Source organism: Canis lupus, chromosome 29 (assembly GCF_048164855.1).
Source record: "Canis lupus baileyi chromosome 29, mCanLup2.hap1, whole genome shotgun sequence".
Lineage (NCBI taxonomy): Eukaryota > Metazoa > Chordata > Mammalia > Carnivora > Canidae > Canis > Canis lupus.
Genome location: NC_132866.1, coordinates 32,447,181 through 32,467,234, shown reverse-complemented (window position 1 = coordinate 32,467,234; position 20,054 = coordinate 32,447,181). Strand labels below are relative to the sequence as shown.

The 20,054-nt window shown below is 44.5% G+C and overlaps 1 protein-coding gene across 50 annotated transcripts in view; it reads right to left on the bottom strand.

Annotated features, from left to right (window-relative positions):
* Positions 1 to 1,263: 1,263 nt before the first annotated feature.
* The window catches only part of SORBS1 (sorbin and SH3 domain containing 1), a 228,772-nt gene continuing 209,981 nt past the window's right edge, over positions 1,264 to 20,054 (bottom strand). For 27 of the 50 annotated variants that reach the window (XM_072806048.1, XM_072806035.1, XM_072806054.1 and 24 more), the window contains 3 exons: positions 11,415 to 11,473; positions 9,131 to 9,243; positions 1,264 to 4,538 (listed from right to left, as the gene is read on the bottom strand). In XM_072806048.1, coding sequence (XP_072662149.1) covers positions 4,471 to 4,538; positions 9,131 to 9,243; positions 11,415 to 11,473 — 240 coding nt within the window. In that variant the 3' untranslated portion in view covers positions 1,264 to 4,470. Of the gene's footprint in view, positions 4,539 to 9,130; positions 9,244 to 11,414; positions 11,606 to 12,204; positions 12,265 to 20,054 lie in introns of all 50 variants that reach the window. The other 23 variants (XM_072806044.1, XM_072806031.1, XM_072806037.1 and 20 more) reach the window with 2 other exon arrangements.

Below are 20,054 nucleotides of genomic sequence, written 5' to 3'. Positions count from 1 at the left end.
AGGCCATAAGGACTGTGTGGGTGGAAGGAACAAGGAGAAATGAAGCCAGAGGTAAGGGACAGGGGTCGGACAGCATAATAATGGACCTGAGGACACGGTACTACTTAGTGATGTGAGAAGCCACTAGAGGATTTTGGATACACTTTCAAATGATCACTCTGGTTGCTCTGTTAAGACCAGAGTAGAGGGAGCAAGGGGATGGGTGGTGGGTGGGAGAAGCAGGAAGGTGAGTTAGAAAGTGAGCGCAAGGATCCAGAAAGAAAATGACTTGTCATGATTGGATTCTAAATGTACTCTGAGAGTACAGCTGATGCATTTGTTGTAAGGGATGAACAGCATGAAAGTAGTGCCTGTGCTCCCAGGCTCAGTCCTGGGGCTGTCAGACCCCGAGAAGACAACCCTTCTACTACTTGAGGCCTAAGCCTACTAAAAGGGATGCCACTGAGTCACCACCAGAGGTGGCAGTGCTCTGAGTTGACAGAGATGGAGGACAGAACCAGGGGAAGGTGGAGGTTTGGTTTATGCACAGCAGGCCCTGCCCTACACTGAGATGGGTGGGGTCCTTGCCTTGGGATGCCAGGAGAGGCTGGAGGCCTATGCCACCATCTTGACACACTTGGTTTGGGAGGGGACAGACTGCATTTTGACCCACCACAGCAAGAGAAGGCTCACAGCCAATTTAGCTCAATTTAGCAAAACCAGTGGTTTAGCGCCTGCCTTCATCCCAGGGTGTGATCCTGGAGACCGGGGATTGAGTCCCGCATCAGGCTCCCAGCATGGAGCCTGCTTCTTCCTCTGCCTGTGTCTCTGCCTCTCAATCTCTCTCTCTCTCTAAAAAAAAAAAAAAAAAAAAAAAAAAAGAAAAAAAGAAAAAAAAAAAGAAAAACCAAATTTTTTTTTTTTTTAAACCAAATTCTATATCATCTCCTGTGCCCATGTCTTGTGGAGCAAATCAAAACCCATTACACATCTTTTCACTTTTGCTTTTAAAGACATATGCATTATTTTTGTAATCAGAATAGAAAGAATGGTGAGATGGTCAACAGCAGTCAATTTAGAGAAGGTCACAGAGTTAGCTTATTGAGAAAGTAGTAAGGTAAGAAGCGGGGTCTTCCAAGAGCAGGATGGAAGCCAGATGGTATGTGATTGAGAATGGAAAAGGAGAGGATGCGATACTGAAGCAGTGAATATAAGCCTCCCTTGAGAAACTTGGTGAAGGAAGGAAAGAAACAAGAATGTTAAGAACAAACATATGCCACCCAATTCTGAATAAAGTTTATTAAATAATATGTACAGCAAATGTAGTAACTCAACACCTTCATTTATCAAATCAATCCACGGCAATAAAGAAAAATAAATGAATAGAACAATCTGTGTCGGCATAGTACATGCTCTCCGTGTGTAAAATGGCAACACTTTAACTGCTTATATATAATGTTATTTTTCTTTCAGCATATAATCATCTTTGTAGTAACCTATTCTAGCAAAAGAACTTAATACCTACTGTAGATAAATAGGACTGAAAAAAAAAACCCCAAAAAAATAAAAAACAAAAAACCCCCTATAACTGAGATAACAATTACCTTCTCTCCCAGAATGATTATTTGAAATTTTAACACTTTACAATACAATGGCTATTTTTGTGCTAAAAATCTGCAGGTGAGTTATTTGGAATTCCTTCATTTAAATAAAAATGCAAAAAACTTCATGACTTCCTTATTTTACCCCCCTTCAGTTCAAATTTTTAAAATTATTTTTCTATACAAAGTAGGTACATGGGCTATACAAAGTTAAATATACATATTTACAGTCCTACCTCTTAGGCATGTGATTTTTTCTTTTACTGATCCGAGAGAGACTGCAAAAGATAAGTAGTTGGGGGCTTGTTATTACCCAGAAGCATGGCGAATATATCAAAATGTGTTGCAAGGCATGGTGCCAGTTAGTTGCACTTGCTATTAATAAACTTGTATAAATATTTCAGCATAAAAATAGGTATTTTATATTACTAAATGTCTGAAGACAAAAAGAGCAATTGGAAACCTTTGTTCCTTGTTTTGTCATACATAGGAAGCTGAAGTTTGATGCAAGTTTTAACATGATTTTGTTAAAGACGGGCAAATTGGTGAGGCATACCTGGGTATCTGGAGATCTACAAATGCATGAGGCTGGCATCATATGCAAATGTGGCTTTACAAATTGGTTTTATTTTCTAGCTGTATTTAAAGAGGTGTTCAAAATTACCTAATTAAGAAGCACCCCTCAAAAAAACTATTAGGATAAAGTCGTTATTAATGGTTTGTATCTAAGAAAGACCAGGAAACACGTTAGCCAATATAGGAATTACATTCCAAAAATGAGTGAGATGCTGTAGTGCAAAACGCACGTGCATATGCACTTGCACTATGTTCCTTCAGGGAGAGTCAAATAGTGCCCTGGGATGGTGAAGTGGACTTTCCAAAACAATGAGTCTTAGTCAAAGACTATCAAAAAGGCTCCTTCTACCCAGGAAGCGCCTCCACCGCCACCTGCACTCCCTTATCACAGTTAGTTCCACAGCCTCATTTTTTGAGGTTAAGGCTCTGCTCTGTCCTAGTTAAAAAACAAATGTCTCTGGGAAGAAGTAACACATTCCTCTTATCACTCATTTCCACCCCAGTGTCAAGGACTCAGTGGCAGTTTCTTTCCTGAGACTGGGACTGGAAGGGAGGACAGGGAGAGAATGAGGCTGTCTGATGTGGGGTGGGGGTGGTGCACAGCTGATGGGTAGCAGATGGATGGCAGAGGCACTGAAGACAAACTCTCCACCTACTTGTAAAGACTCCAGACTTTGGGACAATGGTCCTGGGGCAATTATGAGCTATATGCAGACGGCCAGGGTTCCTGTATACACCCTACCACCTACAACTGCTGTTCCTATTTGTGACCTTGGATGTGTATTTGTGGGGAGGACGAGAGTTTGAAGACTCTGGAAACAGTTCCGAGAATTTCCAGCCATAAACTACCCTCAGATAAAGGTTCTTCTCACAGCCCAGTTGTTCAAGAGTGAGCTAATGGAGAAATACGAGAATGCTTTCTAGAGTCTCTCCAGGGAAAGGTAATCACCTCCTCTCTCATACCCTTCTTAGCACGTATCACAGTCTCTCTTAATCCAGTATCTTTGTATGTCTGCCTCTCCAATCACCTCGGAGTTCCTGGCAGGTGGGTGGGTCATTCTCTATTTCTTCAAGGGGTCTAACAGAGAGGCTGGTAAACATCCTTGAATTGGATGGAATTGTGACCAAGCACTCCAGGTGTCACACGGAGGTTCCCCCCCACCTCAGAGGTAGCCCCACAAAGGACAGACGTCCCAAGAGTGGCAGAAATGCTGCCTCGCACTCAGGGCCACTGCGTGTGTGCCTTCTGCTCCCATGAGGAGCCTCACCAGGGTGCATGGGATTCATGACCCTGAGCTGTCCCTGAACTACTGCGGGGAGTAAAAATGAAGGCGCGGTGAGTCCACGTCCTGCTCGTCAGTGGCCCTGGCATCAGCATACATCAGTGTATATTAAATATTCACTGAACGCCATCCTTGGTTCTCTTGTGAGAATACGCCTATCAACCTCAAACTGCCCGGGCCAAAACAATCCAGAAAAGAAAGGTTAGTATTGGCATTCTGATAAATCAAACTGTGCTACAGGTGACCGCTTTTAAAAGTCGGTGATAACAGGAAAGGATCACACTGCAAGTGACCTTGACAGCTACAGAACGTCTTCGCTTAGTCACTTGGCGATGCAAATTTACAAATACACCCCACTCCCATGGGCAAACCTCATGTGCTTTTCTGTCTGAACACCTGGGGCATCAGGGCAATGCTGCACGCAGGCTGAATGTACAGGGCACCTACGTTCTGCTTCCATTTCCCCGTGTACCCGGGTGCAAGGCACATGGTCTCGGGTCACCTGGGGACCTCCGTCACTGTCCAGGGATGGCTCGGCAGCCCACACAGATCTCTAGCAATGTTGGGAAATCGGTGGGCTCCGGGGCAGCTGGGGTGTGGAGCCTTTGGAGAATGGCTGGGGATCTATCTGCCTGGCACTCCGAGGGCTGCTTCAGGCTAAATGACTGCTTTGAGCCAGAGCTGGTCGAGGCTGGGGCAGCAAAAGGTGTCTCTGACCTCACTGATCCTGGACTGTGTTACAGGTCAGATTACCCAAGACGGGGAGAGGCAGGGAAGGCTTGGAGTGGCTCCCAGAAGCAGCTAAGTAAATACAGATTTGCCTCATTTCTTTTTCCTCAGTTCGGCCTGCCTGATACACTGAAGTGTAGATAGGCTCCAGCTTCAGACACAACACTTCTCTGTCCCTCTCTTTTGCTTCTCATTTTATCCACTGCATTAGTTTTCCTACTGACTCAACATTTAAATAAAGAGACCAGTTCATGAATTATGCTTCATCCTCCAATAAAAATAATCTCTGGTTTTCAATCTTCTTATAGATACAAAGGCTTTACATAGTTGCCTGGAAAAGTACCAAATTGCCTTGTTCTTCTTGAAGTACCTATAAAAAAACAAAACAAAACATTAGCAAAATCAGCAGATGCATCCATGTGAGTTCAGAGAGAGCCCCCCCCCCTTTTAAAAATTATTTATTTGAGAAAGAGAGTGCACACATGAGCGAGCAGGGGGAGGGGCGGAGGGAGAGAGAATTATTTTAAAAAAAGATTTTATTTATTTACGAGAGAGAGAGAGAGAGAGAGAGAGAGAGAGAGAGGCAGAGACACAGGCAGAGGGAGAAGCAGGCTCCCTGTGGGGGAGCCTGATGTGGGAGTTGATCCCAGGACCACGACCTGAGCCAAAGGCAGATGCTTAAGCACTGAGTCACCCAGGTGCCCTGAGAGAGAGAATTCTAAGCAGACTCCCCCATTGAGCGCAGAGCCCAACTTGGGGCTCGATTTCATGATCCTGACTCCATGACCCAAGCCAAAGTCAAGATTTGGATGCTCAACTGACTGAGCCACCCAGGCGCCCCTGGAGAGAGCCTTTTGATAACAACCCTACAGCATGAAGGACAGTGTATGGTTTTCTCTATCTTATCTCAAAATAGAGATAAAATTAGGCTGCAAAAGAGTGATAAGCCAGGCAGGCATTCTCAATACTCCCTTTTTCCGATGAGGAATGCAAAGCTCAGAGAGCTTAAGCCTCACAGCTTAGCAAGCATCAGAAGCAGGCTCTGAACCCAGGATTTCTGACTCCCAGCCCACTACTCTTTCTGATACTTCTCCTTTTTGGAAAAATGAGCACATTCATTCAACACAAGATACCAACGATTTAGAATTTCCAAACTGTAGGATTTCTAAAAGTCCACTGGATATGACCACACATGAAAAGGAAATTCCTCTCAGAAGCTTGTGCCCAAGCCCCAGATCGACTCCCTGTCTTTGCTGCCAACCTCGTCAAGGTTCCTGCTGAGCCAGGAGCACTGAGCTACCTGGGCACAAAGCCCTTCCTTTGCTGCTCCACATCCCCAATTGCCGAATCCCTGACCTACTTTCTTCCCTTGGAACAGACTCTCTAAAGCTGGGGATGGGGGTGGTGGCAGATATGTGCCATATCCTTATTCCCCTCACTGGCAGATATCACAATTTGATGACTGCATCCTTTTCCCAATTGGCTTGGGTACAGCTTCAAAACCCTGCTGAACAGAGCATTTCAAGCAGTCACTACCAGTAGATTGGAGTCATTGCCCAAAGCTAAAAGAAAGCGTCAAAGCTAAAGACATTGAAAAGAACTATTGAATCCCTAGGGAGAACTGCCAAAGAGGCTGCAGAGAACTGAGATGAGGGCTAGAGATGGGCTCCTTACAGCAGACTCGCAGCTTTCCTTATGGACGAGAAAAATGAGCTCCATTGGGTTTCTTATTTTACTTTAAGCACAAGGCTATGTTTTGAAGCATTTGAGGGATTGAGGAATATTTCCTTTACCTAGCTGCCAGGCATGCCTCCAGGAGAGAATTGGTGGCCATCACCCTACCCCATGTTCTTGTAAAAAATATAACTACTTTTGAAAAAGTTTAACAGCTAATCTTTTTTACTTTTTAGAAATTTTATTTAGGGCACCTAGGTGGCTCAGTGGTTGAGCGTCTGCCTTAGGCTGAGGTCATGATCCCGGGGTCCTGGGATCAAGCTGGAGCCCATGTTGGGCTCCCCTCAGGGAGCCTGCTTCTCCCTCCGCCTGTGTCTCTGCCTCTCTGTGTCTCTCATGAATAAATAAAATCTTTTTTTATATTTTTTATTTTTATTTATTTATGATAGTCACACACACACACAGAGAGAGAGAGAGGCAGAGACACAGGCAGAGGGAGAAGCAGGCTCCATGCACCGGGAGCCCGACGTGGGATTCGATCCCGGGTCTCTAGGATCGCGCCCTGGGCCAAAGGCAGGCGCCAAACCGCTGCGCCACCCAGGGATCCCTCTCATGAATAAATAAAATCTTTAAAAAATCTATTTATTTATTTGAGAGAGACAGAGAGCATGCATGTGTGTGCAAGGGGAGTGGCAGAGGGAGAGGAAGCAGCAGACTCCCCACTGAGCAGGGAGCCTGATGTGGAACTTGATCCCAGGACCTGGGATCATGACCTGAGCTGAAGGTAGGTGCTTATTAACTGACTGAGCCTCAGGCACCCTGAGGTTAACAGCTAATCTATACCAGAGCTGTACTCTAACACAATAGCCACAGGAGGCTACTGAGCACTTGAAACAGGGCTAGTCTGAACTCAGCTACACTGTAACTGTAAAATATGCACCAGACTTCTAAGGCTTAGTGAGATATTCTACATTCTTCCTTCTGTACTAACAATTTTTTATACTGATTACATGTTCAAATGATAATATTTGAATGCATTGGTTTTAATAAGATATATTGCTAAAATTAATTTCACTGCTTTCATTTTACTTCTTTCAATGTGGCTGCCAGAAAATTTGTAATTTCACACATGGCTTGTATTCTGTTTCCATTGGACTGCACTCCATTGGAGTGTTGCTGACTTTTCAGACCGGGCTTTTTTTTTTTTTTTTTTTTAAAGATTTTACTTATTCATGAGAAACACACAGAGAGAGGCAGAGATATAGGCAGTGGGAGACGCAGGCTCTCCATGGGAGCCCCATGTGGGACTCAATCCCGGGACTCTGAGCTAAAGGCAAACGCTCAACTGCTGAGCCACCTGAGCCACCTAGGTGCCCCAGACCTGGCCTCCTTCTGATCGGAGCAGTTCAAGGTAGTGAGGGGCCACAGGCTTCTGGGAGCCTGTGGAGGATGGGGCAGCTTTCTAAGAGGCTGGTGAGGCCCAGGCAAATCCTTCTGGTTTCCCACTTATGCTGTGGCCTTGCCATTCTTACTACCCCAGGCCTGATAGGACTTCACTTTAGCAAATATTTTTCTAGAGGCATCAGGAGAGAGCTAGTCTTAGAAAGAAGATAAAGGTAAAGCTATCTGCAGAAGAGGAGAACAGAGGCAAAAAGTCAGTCAGTGCCTCCCAATAGCGTATTTATGCTTGAGGAGAAAGAATAGAGACTTGGGGACAGATACACTTGAGTTCAAGTATTGGTCTGCTATTGGCTACCTGGGTGACCTGGGCTAGTTATGTAACCTTTGGGCTTCGGTTTTGAGTCTGTGAACTTAGGATAATTCTTGTCTTATAGGCTGTTTGTTGAGAACTTCAATAAGTATATTAAACAAGTATCTGCTTTTTTTTTGGCGGGGGGGGGGGTTTATTATCAATGTATATTGTGACAGTTGATAGCCAAAAACTGGCTAGAGGGCAGGGGTATTGAGTGGTCAGAAGGGAACTTGTGGGAGCTCACAGCACACAGGGACGAGGGGTGGGAGATGGCAGCCTTTAAAGGACAACTGTGGTTGTAGAGTGATCTCTCTGTCCTGCCCCCAATACCCAAGACCAGCTGTCAGGCTGCCTGGGACCCAAGACCTTCCATGAGCTTCTTTCTGACTGATTCCCAGACCTGTCTGAGACTCTCCTTTTAACTGAGCCCCTAGGACATTCCTGCAGCTGCCTTCCCCTGTCAGGAATTGTGAGTAGGTGTCCAGTGAGGATGGATAGGGCTGGGGGCTGGGCCAGAGTAAGGGGAGACAGGAATTGGGGATGACTACCAGCATGCAAGACACGTCTGGGGCCATGGGGGCCAGCCCACTGCATGGACACACACTCTCTTCCAGGCACCTCATATTTGGAGCCTTGTGCACTCGGGAATCTCACATACCAATCCTTGCAACACTTGGGGCTTTTGTACACAATCTCTCCCATTCTGGGGACCTGGAGGTCACTGAAGACTTCAGCCTACCAGTGTGGACTTCTCAGGAGCCTGCCTCAGCTCTCAGGGCTGGGCCTGCTAAGCAGATCCCTGAGATCACCTAGTGTGACCGGGAGGGAGTGGAGCGGAGATCTGGAAGGGGGACAGGATGGGTGTCAGGGCTGGGTTCCTTGGTCTCATGACTGTGAAGGGGCTGGGCACAGAGGGTTCATTTGTTTGGCAGTGGGGGAGGCTGGAAAAGAAGAGGATAAGAAGGCCTGAGAGGCTGCCCACCCCTCGGGGCGGGGTGGGGGTAGGGGTGGGCAAGTTTCTGCTTTGTAACAAAATCTCAAAAAATGTTGACCTCTCCTCTCCTGTTCTATAATGGTGAATCTTTTGTATTAAGCAGGTTGCTTTGATCAAAGTTATTAGAAGCCTGCAGTAAATGAGGTCTTTAGAATCTCTATACATACACTTGAGTTTCACAGTTGAGATCATGGCTCAAATTTTCTCATGTTGTTTCATAAGAGTTTTGAAGAAATTAAATTTTCTAATGTAGAACAGATACATGCATAATAGAAATACAAACAGAACTCAATGAATTTGACAATTGCCCTTCTGTGCAGTTGTGTTGGCATATTTGGGTTTTGGGTCCAGTATCATTAGCATCATCCACATTGTCTTCAGAACAAGCACAGAGTGGGAGGCCCAGTGTTCCTGACAGCAGTACAGGATCTGAGAATGCTCTTTTTTCTGTGCAAAGAATATTGCCTTTTGTGTGGCTCATCATTCCTAGTTACTCCTTCAATACACAACTAGTAAAAAATAGCATGAGGAGATCACTTACCAACAAACCATCCGTCATCACATTTTTCCATGACATCAACAATATCTCCATCTCGGAGTTCCAATTCATCATCATTCTGTGGTATATAGCTATATAATGCTTGGTAGCTAAATCTAAAAATCAGAGACATTGAGTCAAACACTGATAGGATCAAATAATGAATTTTCAATGCCCATTTCAGCTAAATTAACACTTTTTTTGTACACATCAGTGGGATGAGAGTTATTTTATTGGTTACTTCTTTAATACTGTAGCATTTGGGGAGATCCACTCAGCATATAATAAGGAAATAAAGACTGACGGATGGGGAGCCTCTGACAAGCAAGGTTATGATCAGTCCTTTTATTTAGTTTCATTTGGTTATCATAGCTAAGCATTTTGTCTAGATGTCTCCTCCTTAAAGTTAACCAAGACTTTTTCTTAACATAGGAGAATAGAGATTATCAAGGATAATCAGAAGTTACTTAGGTCCAGAGATAAACACTATATTCTGGTCACATAAGTTGGAGAGCATAAAGCAATTGCTGTATACATATAAAATTGCTGTATTGACTTAAAAGATGTAAAAAGTACATTCCAATTGCTTACCTTGAGTTTCTTAGTATGCTGATACATAGTACGTTAATGGTTTCTATTTTTTTTTAAGATTTTATTTATTTATTAATTTAAATAATCTCTACAACCAAAGTGAAGCTCAAACTCACAACCCCCAGATCAAGAGTCCCATGCTCTTCTGATTGAGCCAGGCAGGGGCTCCTCATTAATTGTTTTTAAATATGATGTCGTTTTTCTGAAATTCTTGAAAGCTTTTTGCTTTCTTTCTGTCCCAGTGATGTTTGCGATTCAGATTTTTATGTACTTGTTAGTTGGCCTAAGGCAAGTGCATCTGTGCTGCTCTGTCTGTCCTGACAGCGGCCCACTGGAGAAGCCTGGCCTACTTGTGGTGAAATCCAATATGTGCTTGGGCACCAAGGAAAACTTTCATTTATTCCTTTGACAAATACTTAAGGAGCAACTATGGTGGACCAGTTTACAATTCTGTGTATTTACTATTCAAAACACAACAAAGGGCAAAACTTGGCAAATGAGCCAACCATGTACCAATTCCAGTAGATGCCAGTGATTTCCAGAGAGTGGGCAAATGAGACTAGACACACGTAAAAGGAGCCAGCCTCCAGGAATGAGAGGTTCATTTTCCTCTGCTAAAACAAAGGGACCATTTAATTTTATACATTTATCCAAATTTATTGATAATTTGGTCGATGGAACTGTCTCCAATGAAGAATTAAGAGATGCAGACAGATTACCAGTTGGTAAGCAAACATATTTTTGATATTTCCATATTTGCCTACTGTCTCCATACAACTACTTGGACTCCTTAGAATGTCTTATCCTTCTCTTAACTTTCACTGTGGCTGCCTTGCTAGCCTCAACCCTGGGAAATAACTCCTGATACCTGCTTCTCTATCCTTACTCCCAGACAGTTGAGACTGCTGGGCCAACATCCCACAACCTTGCTGCTTGGGTCTCCCAATCAACTCTAATTTTGGATGAGCCTCATGCTGCTCAGGGTGCTGTTCCATTGAGTCCATTCCCCACATGGACCTTTTCCGAGTTCACCAAACACACTGTCTATCTTGGGTCTTTGCATATGTGGTTTCCTCAGCTGGGAAGATCTTTTACTTTCCTTTCTAGCTCTCAAACCCAATTTGTCTTTCTGTCTTTCTTTCTTAACTAAGCTCTACACCCATGTGGGACTTGAACTCATGACTGTGAAATCAAGAGTTGTATGCTCTACTGACTGAGCCAGTCAGGGGCCCCTTCAACTTGTCTTTCAATGCTCATTCCAAATCTCCCTTCTTCTGGGAATGGAATTTACCTCTATATGCTTAAAATATAGGAGATAACCAATGTCGCTTTTTTGTCGTCGTTTTTTAATGAGTGGATCAACTCTATTCTTCCAGGCAGAACCAATGACTCATTCCTCTATATTCCCACACTAGGACTGAAGCCAGTCAGCACTGCCCTCATTTGCCCCTGGATGGCAGTTCATTCTTTCCTGGTCTCTACTCTCAGTAGTCTGTGATCTCCTTTATTCACCTGCCCACCACCTTTTCATGTTGGCTGATGGGAAACATGGCCTCAACTAGAAATCCTCAGAGAAGCTGGGGGTGACTTGTTCATTCCCCCCAGATGGCCGCCCCCATACTTGGTCAATGACCCACTCTCTAAAACCAACAGTCTACTAAGAATGTAAGAAGGGAAGCTCGCCAAGTGTACTTACAAATCTTGTGAGGTTTGACTTCTGTCTGGGGTGACTCTTCGCTGCTGGGCTTGAGGTTGCTGAGAAATGATTAAAGATGATTTATTGTCAGAAGGGGATACTTTGTGATGAAAGTCAAGGGGATGAGAAACAGTGCTGCAGTAATGAACAGATTTTTCGGCAATGTTTATGATCTCATTGCAAACTGCTTCCTGTGAGTGGCCCCGAGATATCCAGAAACCCCCATAAAACAGTCAACGTGGGGACAAAAACAAAAAACAACAAAAAAAAAAAAGAAAGAAAGAGAGGAAGAGATGTAACATTCCAGACGAAGCACATAAGTCCAGGAAAACAACAGAGTTGAAGATCCAGGTTATAAAAATAGATATTCCAGTAGTGGAGTGCAGGAGGGATCCAGGCGTAAGCATGGAAAAAACAGGTAAGATACAGAATTTGGAATTTAGTATGAATATTAAAAAAAAAAAGGGCAGCAGCATAAAAGCCTGTAATTAGTGAGTAACTACCACAAATGGAATAACTTCAGGATAGAAATGCAAGTAGGTATCCCCAGTCATGCACTAACCATTAATTTAATCCCATAATGTAGGCAGAGTACAAATATTGCCTCTAAAATTCCTCTGCTTTCTGAGAGGGAAGGGGGTGGCCAAACATTTCCCTCTAGGACAATAGTCATATAATTCTTGCAAATAATGCCTCTGTGAGTTAGCCAGGCATTACTCCAATGGAGACTCTAGAAGTCAGTAAGGATTCACTTTAGAAAAGCTACAGTCTTATTCAACAGGCATCTTACCACATAGCACTTTTCAGATTCTGTGAGATCAGGTCCTGCTCTCAATGAATGATGAGAAGGCTGTGATCACCAAGCAAATTATAAGGGAGACATTTTAGCAGATGTCACATTGGAATGGATTCAAAATAAAAGTGTGAGCAAATACACGTACCACACCATCACACTCAATGACACCAGATACTCGTGGCCTATGGCCATCGAGTTTCCATGACAACACGGTGGGTGCACAGGAGAAAACGCAATGCACAGAATTACAAGCAAGCATCCAGGCAATGAAATGGGAAGTTAGGAATATGAGTGCATGAGTTGAAAACGAACACAGGGTCCCCAGATTGGCAGGAAAGAGACACAGAAGGGCTGCCTTAAGGAACAGTTATGACCCTCCAGAAACACAGACATTGGTCCTTTTGCTCTCACCTGGTAAGCAACTTTGGAAGGGCTGCTGTACCCAAAGCTGGTTTCAGTTATCTTACTAACTGGAAGCCTCCTTTGGCAAAGAAGCCTCAGAACACTAACAGGTATGCCACATTTGTGTATTTATGAAAACAAACAGAAATGCTTCTGCAAAACTCCTTGGTAATATCTGAGGTATCAAACAAGACTGTTCCCCTGGAGAAATCTGCACATGACACACTCCAGCCAGGTATGAGTTCAGATATCTCACAGGGCAGAGCTTGCTTCCAGAAATAGGACTGTGGGTTCTGACACAGCCGTAGAAATGAAACCATCCCTCTTCACTCACCAGCTCAGGTACCATAGGCTGATACGGAAACACAGGTGCAATTATGGCCAAGCAGACCCACTTTTATTTTATTTTATTTTTTTTTCCATTTATTTATGATAGTCACAGAGAGAGAGAGAGAGAGGCAGACACAGGCAGAGGGAGAAGCAGGCTCCATGCACCGGGAGCCTGACGTGGGATTTGATCCCGGATCTCCAGGATCGCGCCCTGGGCCAAAGGCAGGCGCTAAACCGCTGCGCCACCCAGGGATCCCGCAGACCCACTTTTAAACTGGGTCTCCCAACAGGTCAGGAAGTGTGTTTGGAATCATTTCCCTGAGAAAGGATTCAATGCCAAGCTCTAAGAAATATCCCTAAATAAATATTTGACGAGCCATCTTCCTTGGAGAAACACTCTAGGTAATGTGTACTAATAGCAACAAATCATGGTAACTCCAGGTCCTTCTAGAAGGGCACTCAGAGATCTTTTATACATGACCCACTTGATTCACAGAGAGGCCCAGGGCCTCCCCTGAGGTCACACAGCAAGTCAGTGGGAGATTTGTTTTTTGGATTCTTCTACTGTTCCACTGGACCTTCTCTTTTATCCTTGGACCATTTCCCACATCATTAAGAGTACTCATTGATAGTATTTCCATGAGTCTCACAGAAACCCAGAAAATAGGCAGAATAGGGTTTATCACCCTATTTGCTTTTAAAACCCAGGAAGCTGATGCTCAGGGGGCTTAGTGCATGCCCTAATGTCCCACGGCTAGCAAGAGGTCGAGTTGCTGGGCTGCCTCTTGCATGCCACCACACCATCCCCTCCGTCGTCTCTGCTGTAAAGGGGCTCATCCTTTAGCATGTCTTACAGGACCAACTTCAAACTCAGATATCACTTCTATACTCCTGTCCTTTTGGGAAACCTCTTCAAGTTCTCTAAACTTCTTCAAAACTCCAATCCTTTAAACCAGGGAGTCTGACAGGAGTAAAGGAAGATTTGGAACTGCAAGGAGCCTTTTCATTGGTTTTTCTCCAATGTCTCCGGATCTGCAGGCCTTTGCCAGGTGACCTTGTGTGGCCCCACTCACCACCCATCCAGCCTCGGGATCAAGGCTTCTGTGTAACAGAGGAAAGCAATGACATTTCCAAGTTCTGGCTATGGGGCTTTGATGTAGTAGAGGAAGGAAATATATTCTGGGTGATACCTATAGGCAGATTTTGACAAGAGGGAAAACTCTAAAAGCGTGAGCTGTCCAGTAGAAAGGCTGCCTGGGGAGGGAGGGAGCTACCTATCCCAGTGGCTGGTGAAACTGAGGCTGTGCTATCACTCCATGGGATGCTGTGGGGCACTGCTTCTCAACCTTTTGTATATGCTGTTATCACTCAGAAACCCTGTTAAAATGCAGACTCTGACTTGACACACATGGGATGCATCCTGAGACCCTACATTTTACTTTTAAAATTTTATTTAAATTCAATTAGCATATAGTATATTATTAATTTTAGAGGCAGAGTTCAGAGATTCATCTAGTTGTATATAATACCCAGTGCTCATTACATCACATGCCCTCGAGACTCTACATTTCTATTGGTAATGTCCATGATGCAGGTCCACACACCAATTCGGGGAATAAGGCTGTAGAGGACCTTCATTATCTTTCACTGAGATTCTTTGGCTACAGTGTGCCAAGACTGATCGGTGTGGGTCACACCACATGAAAATGAAAGTTCTCATAATAACCAACATATTTCCAAACTCTGGCTAGTAGTCTACTGACTACAGGTCAAAGGCAGATCAAAGAGAGGATGTGGACAAGACAACCTCTTCACATTCTGTCCATAGCTTACTGAAGCCTTGTAGCATCTTTTAATGAACTTAATCTCAAAGGAGTGACTAGATCATCATGCAAATATCTGGTGCTTAAGAGAGGTTTGGTACCTCAGATATAGTAAAAAGGACCTAGTATTTTAAAAACAAATAACAACAGCTTTCAAAAGCACAGAGAGGTCCATTACCTCATCTGTTTTGTACTAATCCTTTGACTTGGAGAGGGTAGAAAAGGACTTTTAGGGCTCAAGAAAGTGTGAAGATTTGCACAAGGGGACAAAGCCACTGAGTACTGAGTCCTCGGTGTCTAATGGACATATAGCACCTTCCTCTCCAGTCCCGTTGGGATAGCTATGACCATAGCAACACCTACTTTCTGCCATTTGAGACAACAGGTGCTGTCACGTTTCTTCCTGAATACCTTTTCTTTATGTAAAAGGTACAGTGTATGGTAATGGATATGGTCCAATCCTTAACTCAAGGATTCACTGTACTAGAAGGGATACTGACTCGGCTAATACTTTCCTTGGTCTGGGGTCATATCCAATCAGAGTATAATCATCATCACAGCCTTCTAGACAAAGTTGACATCTAGTAAAATTTAAGTCATCCCTGAGAGGTAAGGATGGTTTGACTCCTCACAGTCTGTGGAATGAAGGACAAAGGCAAGATAAACATTTATCCTATTAGCTAAGAGTCAATTTCTCCTTGTTTGAAATGCATTCCCTAAGATTTACTTTTTATTTTATTTTTTAAAATTTTTATTAAAATAAATAAATTTTTTATTTATTTATGAGAGAGAGAGAGAGAGAGAGAGAGAGAGAGAGAGAGAGGGGCAGAGACACAGGCAGAGGGAGAAGCAGGCTCCATGCACCGGGAGCCCGACGTGGGATTCGATCCCGGGTCTCCAGGATCGCGCCCTGGGCCAAAGGCAGGTGCTAAACCGCTGCGCCACCCAGGGATCCCTACTTTTTATTTTTAAAAAAGATTTTTATCTATTTGAGAGAGAGAGAGAGAATGAGAGGGAGAGAAAGTTCATGAGCAGGAGGGAGGGGGAGGAGCAGACTCCATGCTGAGCAGAGAGCCTGACATGGGGCTCGATCCCAGGATGCTGGGACCATGACCTGAGCTGAAGACAGATGCTTAACCCACTGAGCCACCCAGATGCCCCTAGAAAAGTTTAAGTTATATACGTGACTCATGTTCTATTCCTATTGGATAGTGCTGCTCTGCTCTGAACCCTCTCTTGCCCTTCCTTAAGCCTCATAGTAGACAAAATTCTAACTATGACTTCATCCAGGGTTAAGAATAAAGAGAGTATTATCTTACACCAAGTATATTTTAGACTTTTGGAAATACACCCCAGTTTTTTTCCCCCACGTTTAGAAAACTAGCCATCAGCCCAACACACACACACACACACACACACACACACACACACACACACACACACGATGCACCGCCCCCCACCCAGCCCAACAGTAAGCAGGGGTTAGGTGCTTAGCTGCTGATCCGGAAATTGCATTAAGTCCATATTTGCACATGCACTCATAAACCAACCCCTTGGACTGGAGTGCTTGTTTTATTCCCCCCCCCCACCCCCCAGCAAGCAATCCTGCATGAATCCTTGGGCTGCTGCCCTTCTATGTTCAGTTCACAGAAGACACCCCCCCCCAGAATTCCACACTGGCCTTCCTGGGACTATTTATCCCTGTTTTCTTTTCTTTCTTTCTTTTTTTTTTTTTTTTAAAGATTTTATTCATTTATTCATGAGAGACAAAGGGGGGGGAGGGAGGGAGAGAGAGAGAGAGAGGGAGAGAGGCAGTGACACAGGCAAAGGTAGAAGCAGGCTCCATGCAGGGAGTCCGACACGGGACTCGATCCCCGGACTCCAGAATCATGCCCCGGACCGAAGGCAGGCGCCAAACTGTTGAGCCACCCAGGGATCCCCCTATTCATCCCTCTGGATTCACAAAACACCTGGTGCTACCAAGGAGTTAGTACGCATTCTGTCCCAGCTTTGGGCGTGTGCCAAAGCCTTGAAACCCCAAATAAACCATCCACAGTGTAAAGAACAGCAGGAAGTCCTGGAGATGTGAACAAGATTAAGGAACTCAACCTCAGTGTGGCCCACACCCCGGGAAACATCACAGGTCCCTTCTGCCCTCCTAATGCCCCCACCCCAAGTTGCTCAGAGATGGCATTCCTCAACCCACCGCACACCCCTATCTTGTCATCTGCTCAGAGCCCACCCCACCCCTCTTTCTGGGGACCTCCGCTGGCATCCCAGGGGAGATCAGACTGGGTGCAAGGAAATCTGAGGTCCAGGCCAGGCTATGATACTAATTCATTGTCTTTCAAGTAAAATGCTTAATTTCTCTGGATTTCAAATTCTTAGTAAAATAAGAGGATTGGACATGAGTTATGTAAATATCCTTTTTGGCTCCAAGGTTCTAACATATGGGTCAGAGTGCATGCGTCCCTGTGAATTGAGAACCAAGGTGGGGGGAGGGGCTGACCTGGCTTAAGAATGGAGGCACTTCACTCGAGGCCCACTGAGGACTGGGAAGAGGGCCTCTGACTGCAGCCTCCAGATGTGGACAGAGGTGGGGGAGGGGCAGAGTCGCAGCTCCTGGAACACCATAGGCAAACTAGGCCAGAGGAGCTGGAGGCCTGAATGATTCGGGCTCCTGGCTTTCGGCTCTAGAACACTTCCATAGGACCCTCAAAACAGGACCCCTCCAACTTCTCCCTGAGCTTAAGATCCCAGATTACCCCTAAAATAAATTACAACCAATTGCTTCACGTGTTCCCCACCTAGCCCAGACACAATCCCCTTGCCAACCACTCCACAGAGAACACATGCCTTTGTTGTAACTTGAATCTGATTGCAACACTAAACTCAGACGCTCAGCCTTCTTGTCATGGTCTGTAGCATGTGGTCTGCTTCCTCCCCTAAAGTAACCACACAAGGAATGGCAAACGTATATCCAAAGATGAAGAAACCGAAATCTTTCCAAAAGGATGCCTTCATACTCAAGGTGAGAGAGAACAGGAAGAAGCACTACGTCTACAGAAGGCAAATTCACAGTTTTCTAGATTCTGGATTTGTGTCACATAAAGTGGAGGGATTCTTCTCTCTCCTACTTTCTTCTCTCCCCCCATCCCCATCTCCTCTTAGGTGGGATGGGGTAAAGAGGATAAAGCAAACTGCCTCCGCTGCTTTGCCCCATTACCTGGATATCACACAACAGGTATTTTTTGAGTCCCAGTGACACGCTCTGTGCTAGATGTGTTTGCCTCCATGTTCTCTCACTTCATCCTCGTAAGTCAACAAGGTGGTCCACATTTATCTCACCTTACAAAACTAAGACCCAACATGTCTGAGTTGGGAACTGAAGAGCCAGGATGTGAACCCTGGGCTCTCAGACCCCAAGTCCTGTGTCCCACTATACCCTGATTCTCCTCTGTGCTTGTGTGGTACTTGAAGGACACATCAGAGTAGCTAGAGGGGTCACTGATCAGGAAGGAGGTCATCTCAGGAAGTACTTTGTAGCTGGCACCAAGGTTGCTCTGGGTACCTACCATTGCTCCTAACACCTTTTTAGGGGTGGATACTTCCAACTTTAACTCTTATTTCCGTACCTCAAGTGTTGAGAGAATACCCGCTGGTTATTTCTGTAACTGTAGCCAACCCCTCTCCCCATCCTGTAAATTGTTAAACACTCTCTGTACATATTTAGAGATTTCCCTTCTGAGTGAGTCAAAGGAAAATGTTTCCCATTTTTAGTTGGGTATCTTACCTCTTTTTATTTCCTTTTTGTTCTTGTAACTTGCATCACATGCTTTCCCTTCTATTTCTAATTTCCATGCCCAGAGCAGGCCTCTGTCTTTGTGCTGATTTTTTTGGGAACAAAGCTAGCTTCCACATAGGCATATTCCCTCTGAATCTCCCAAAGCCAGTTTCTGTCATCACCTGAGTATCTTTTTTTTTTTTTTTTTTTCTGAGTATCTTTCTCTACGGGTATGCAGTAGTTTGTTCTGGTGCTTCTCAGATGCTTTGAGGATATACGGCTTTCCTGAATACTGATTTTATTTTATTTTATTTTATTTTATTTTATTTTATTTTATTTTATTTTATTTATTCATTCATTCATAAGGATTTTTTAAAAAATTCAGAGAGAGAGAGCGAGAGCGCGAGAGCGAGAGAGAGAGGAGAGGCAGAGAGAGAGAGAGGAGAGGCAGAGACAGACAGAGGGAGAAGCAGGCTCCATGCAGGGAGCCCGATGTGGGACTCGATCCCGGGTCTCCAGGATCACACCCCAGGCTGCAGGCGGCACCAAACCGCTGCACCACCGGAGCTGCCCTGATTTTATTGTTGATTGTGCTTCCTTCCCTTTAGAACCCAAACAAATACTACAAAAGTTTTGTCACTATTCTCATCTCATCATGAGAGTAGAATAGGCTGGGGGCTCTTGACGTAGGGGGCACAGACTCCTGGGAAGCTCTCAGATGGACTCAGGAGTGGATCTCCTGAAACTTGATGAAAAATTGGGTGTGTGCTATCCTCGTCGTCCCCAGACTACTGGCCTAGAGTCCTCAGCTGACCTCAGATTCTCAAAGGTTCTGTGATCCAGAAAAGGCTATGAGTCACTGGAGTAGATGATCTGCAAAGATGCTTTTTTAATTCAGACATTCTATGAGATCTCCCATGCCAATTTTAGGAACTCTTAAAAACCAAGGCTGGATACCAGTCAGCAAACAGTGCCTCTCTCTTGGGAAAGCTCAGTAAGTTGATGATGATGCTAATGACTGAGATTTGTAAGATGATCTTCCCCTTCACTGTCTTGATCACCCTAAATCTTCTTGGCCAAAATGATGCCCAACAGAATCCAAGAATTCTTTTTTTTTTTTCTTTTAAATCCAAGGATTCTGTTGATAATTCTGAACTCTTGGGCATTTTGTATGTGTGTTTTTGTCCTATTACACTCCCCAAACCAAGGGGAAAACTTTTCATTTTTCTGTTGTGAAGTCCTAAAGCTAAAGGTCTTCAGTAAACCCCTTACTTAAAATTTTGTAATTGTCCTTTTTTTTTCTGTTATTCACATGGGATTTTTAGCTAATCATAGAACACCAATGCTAAAAAGACCTTTAATTCCCTTGTCTACATCTTTTGTTTATGGATGAGAAAGCTCCCAGAGAAGGGAAGTGATTCATCCAAAGACACATGGCAGGCCAACAGCAGAGCTGGGCCAGAGCCTGGGGTCCTGACTTCCAACACAGTGCTCTCCCCACTATA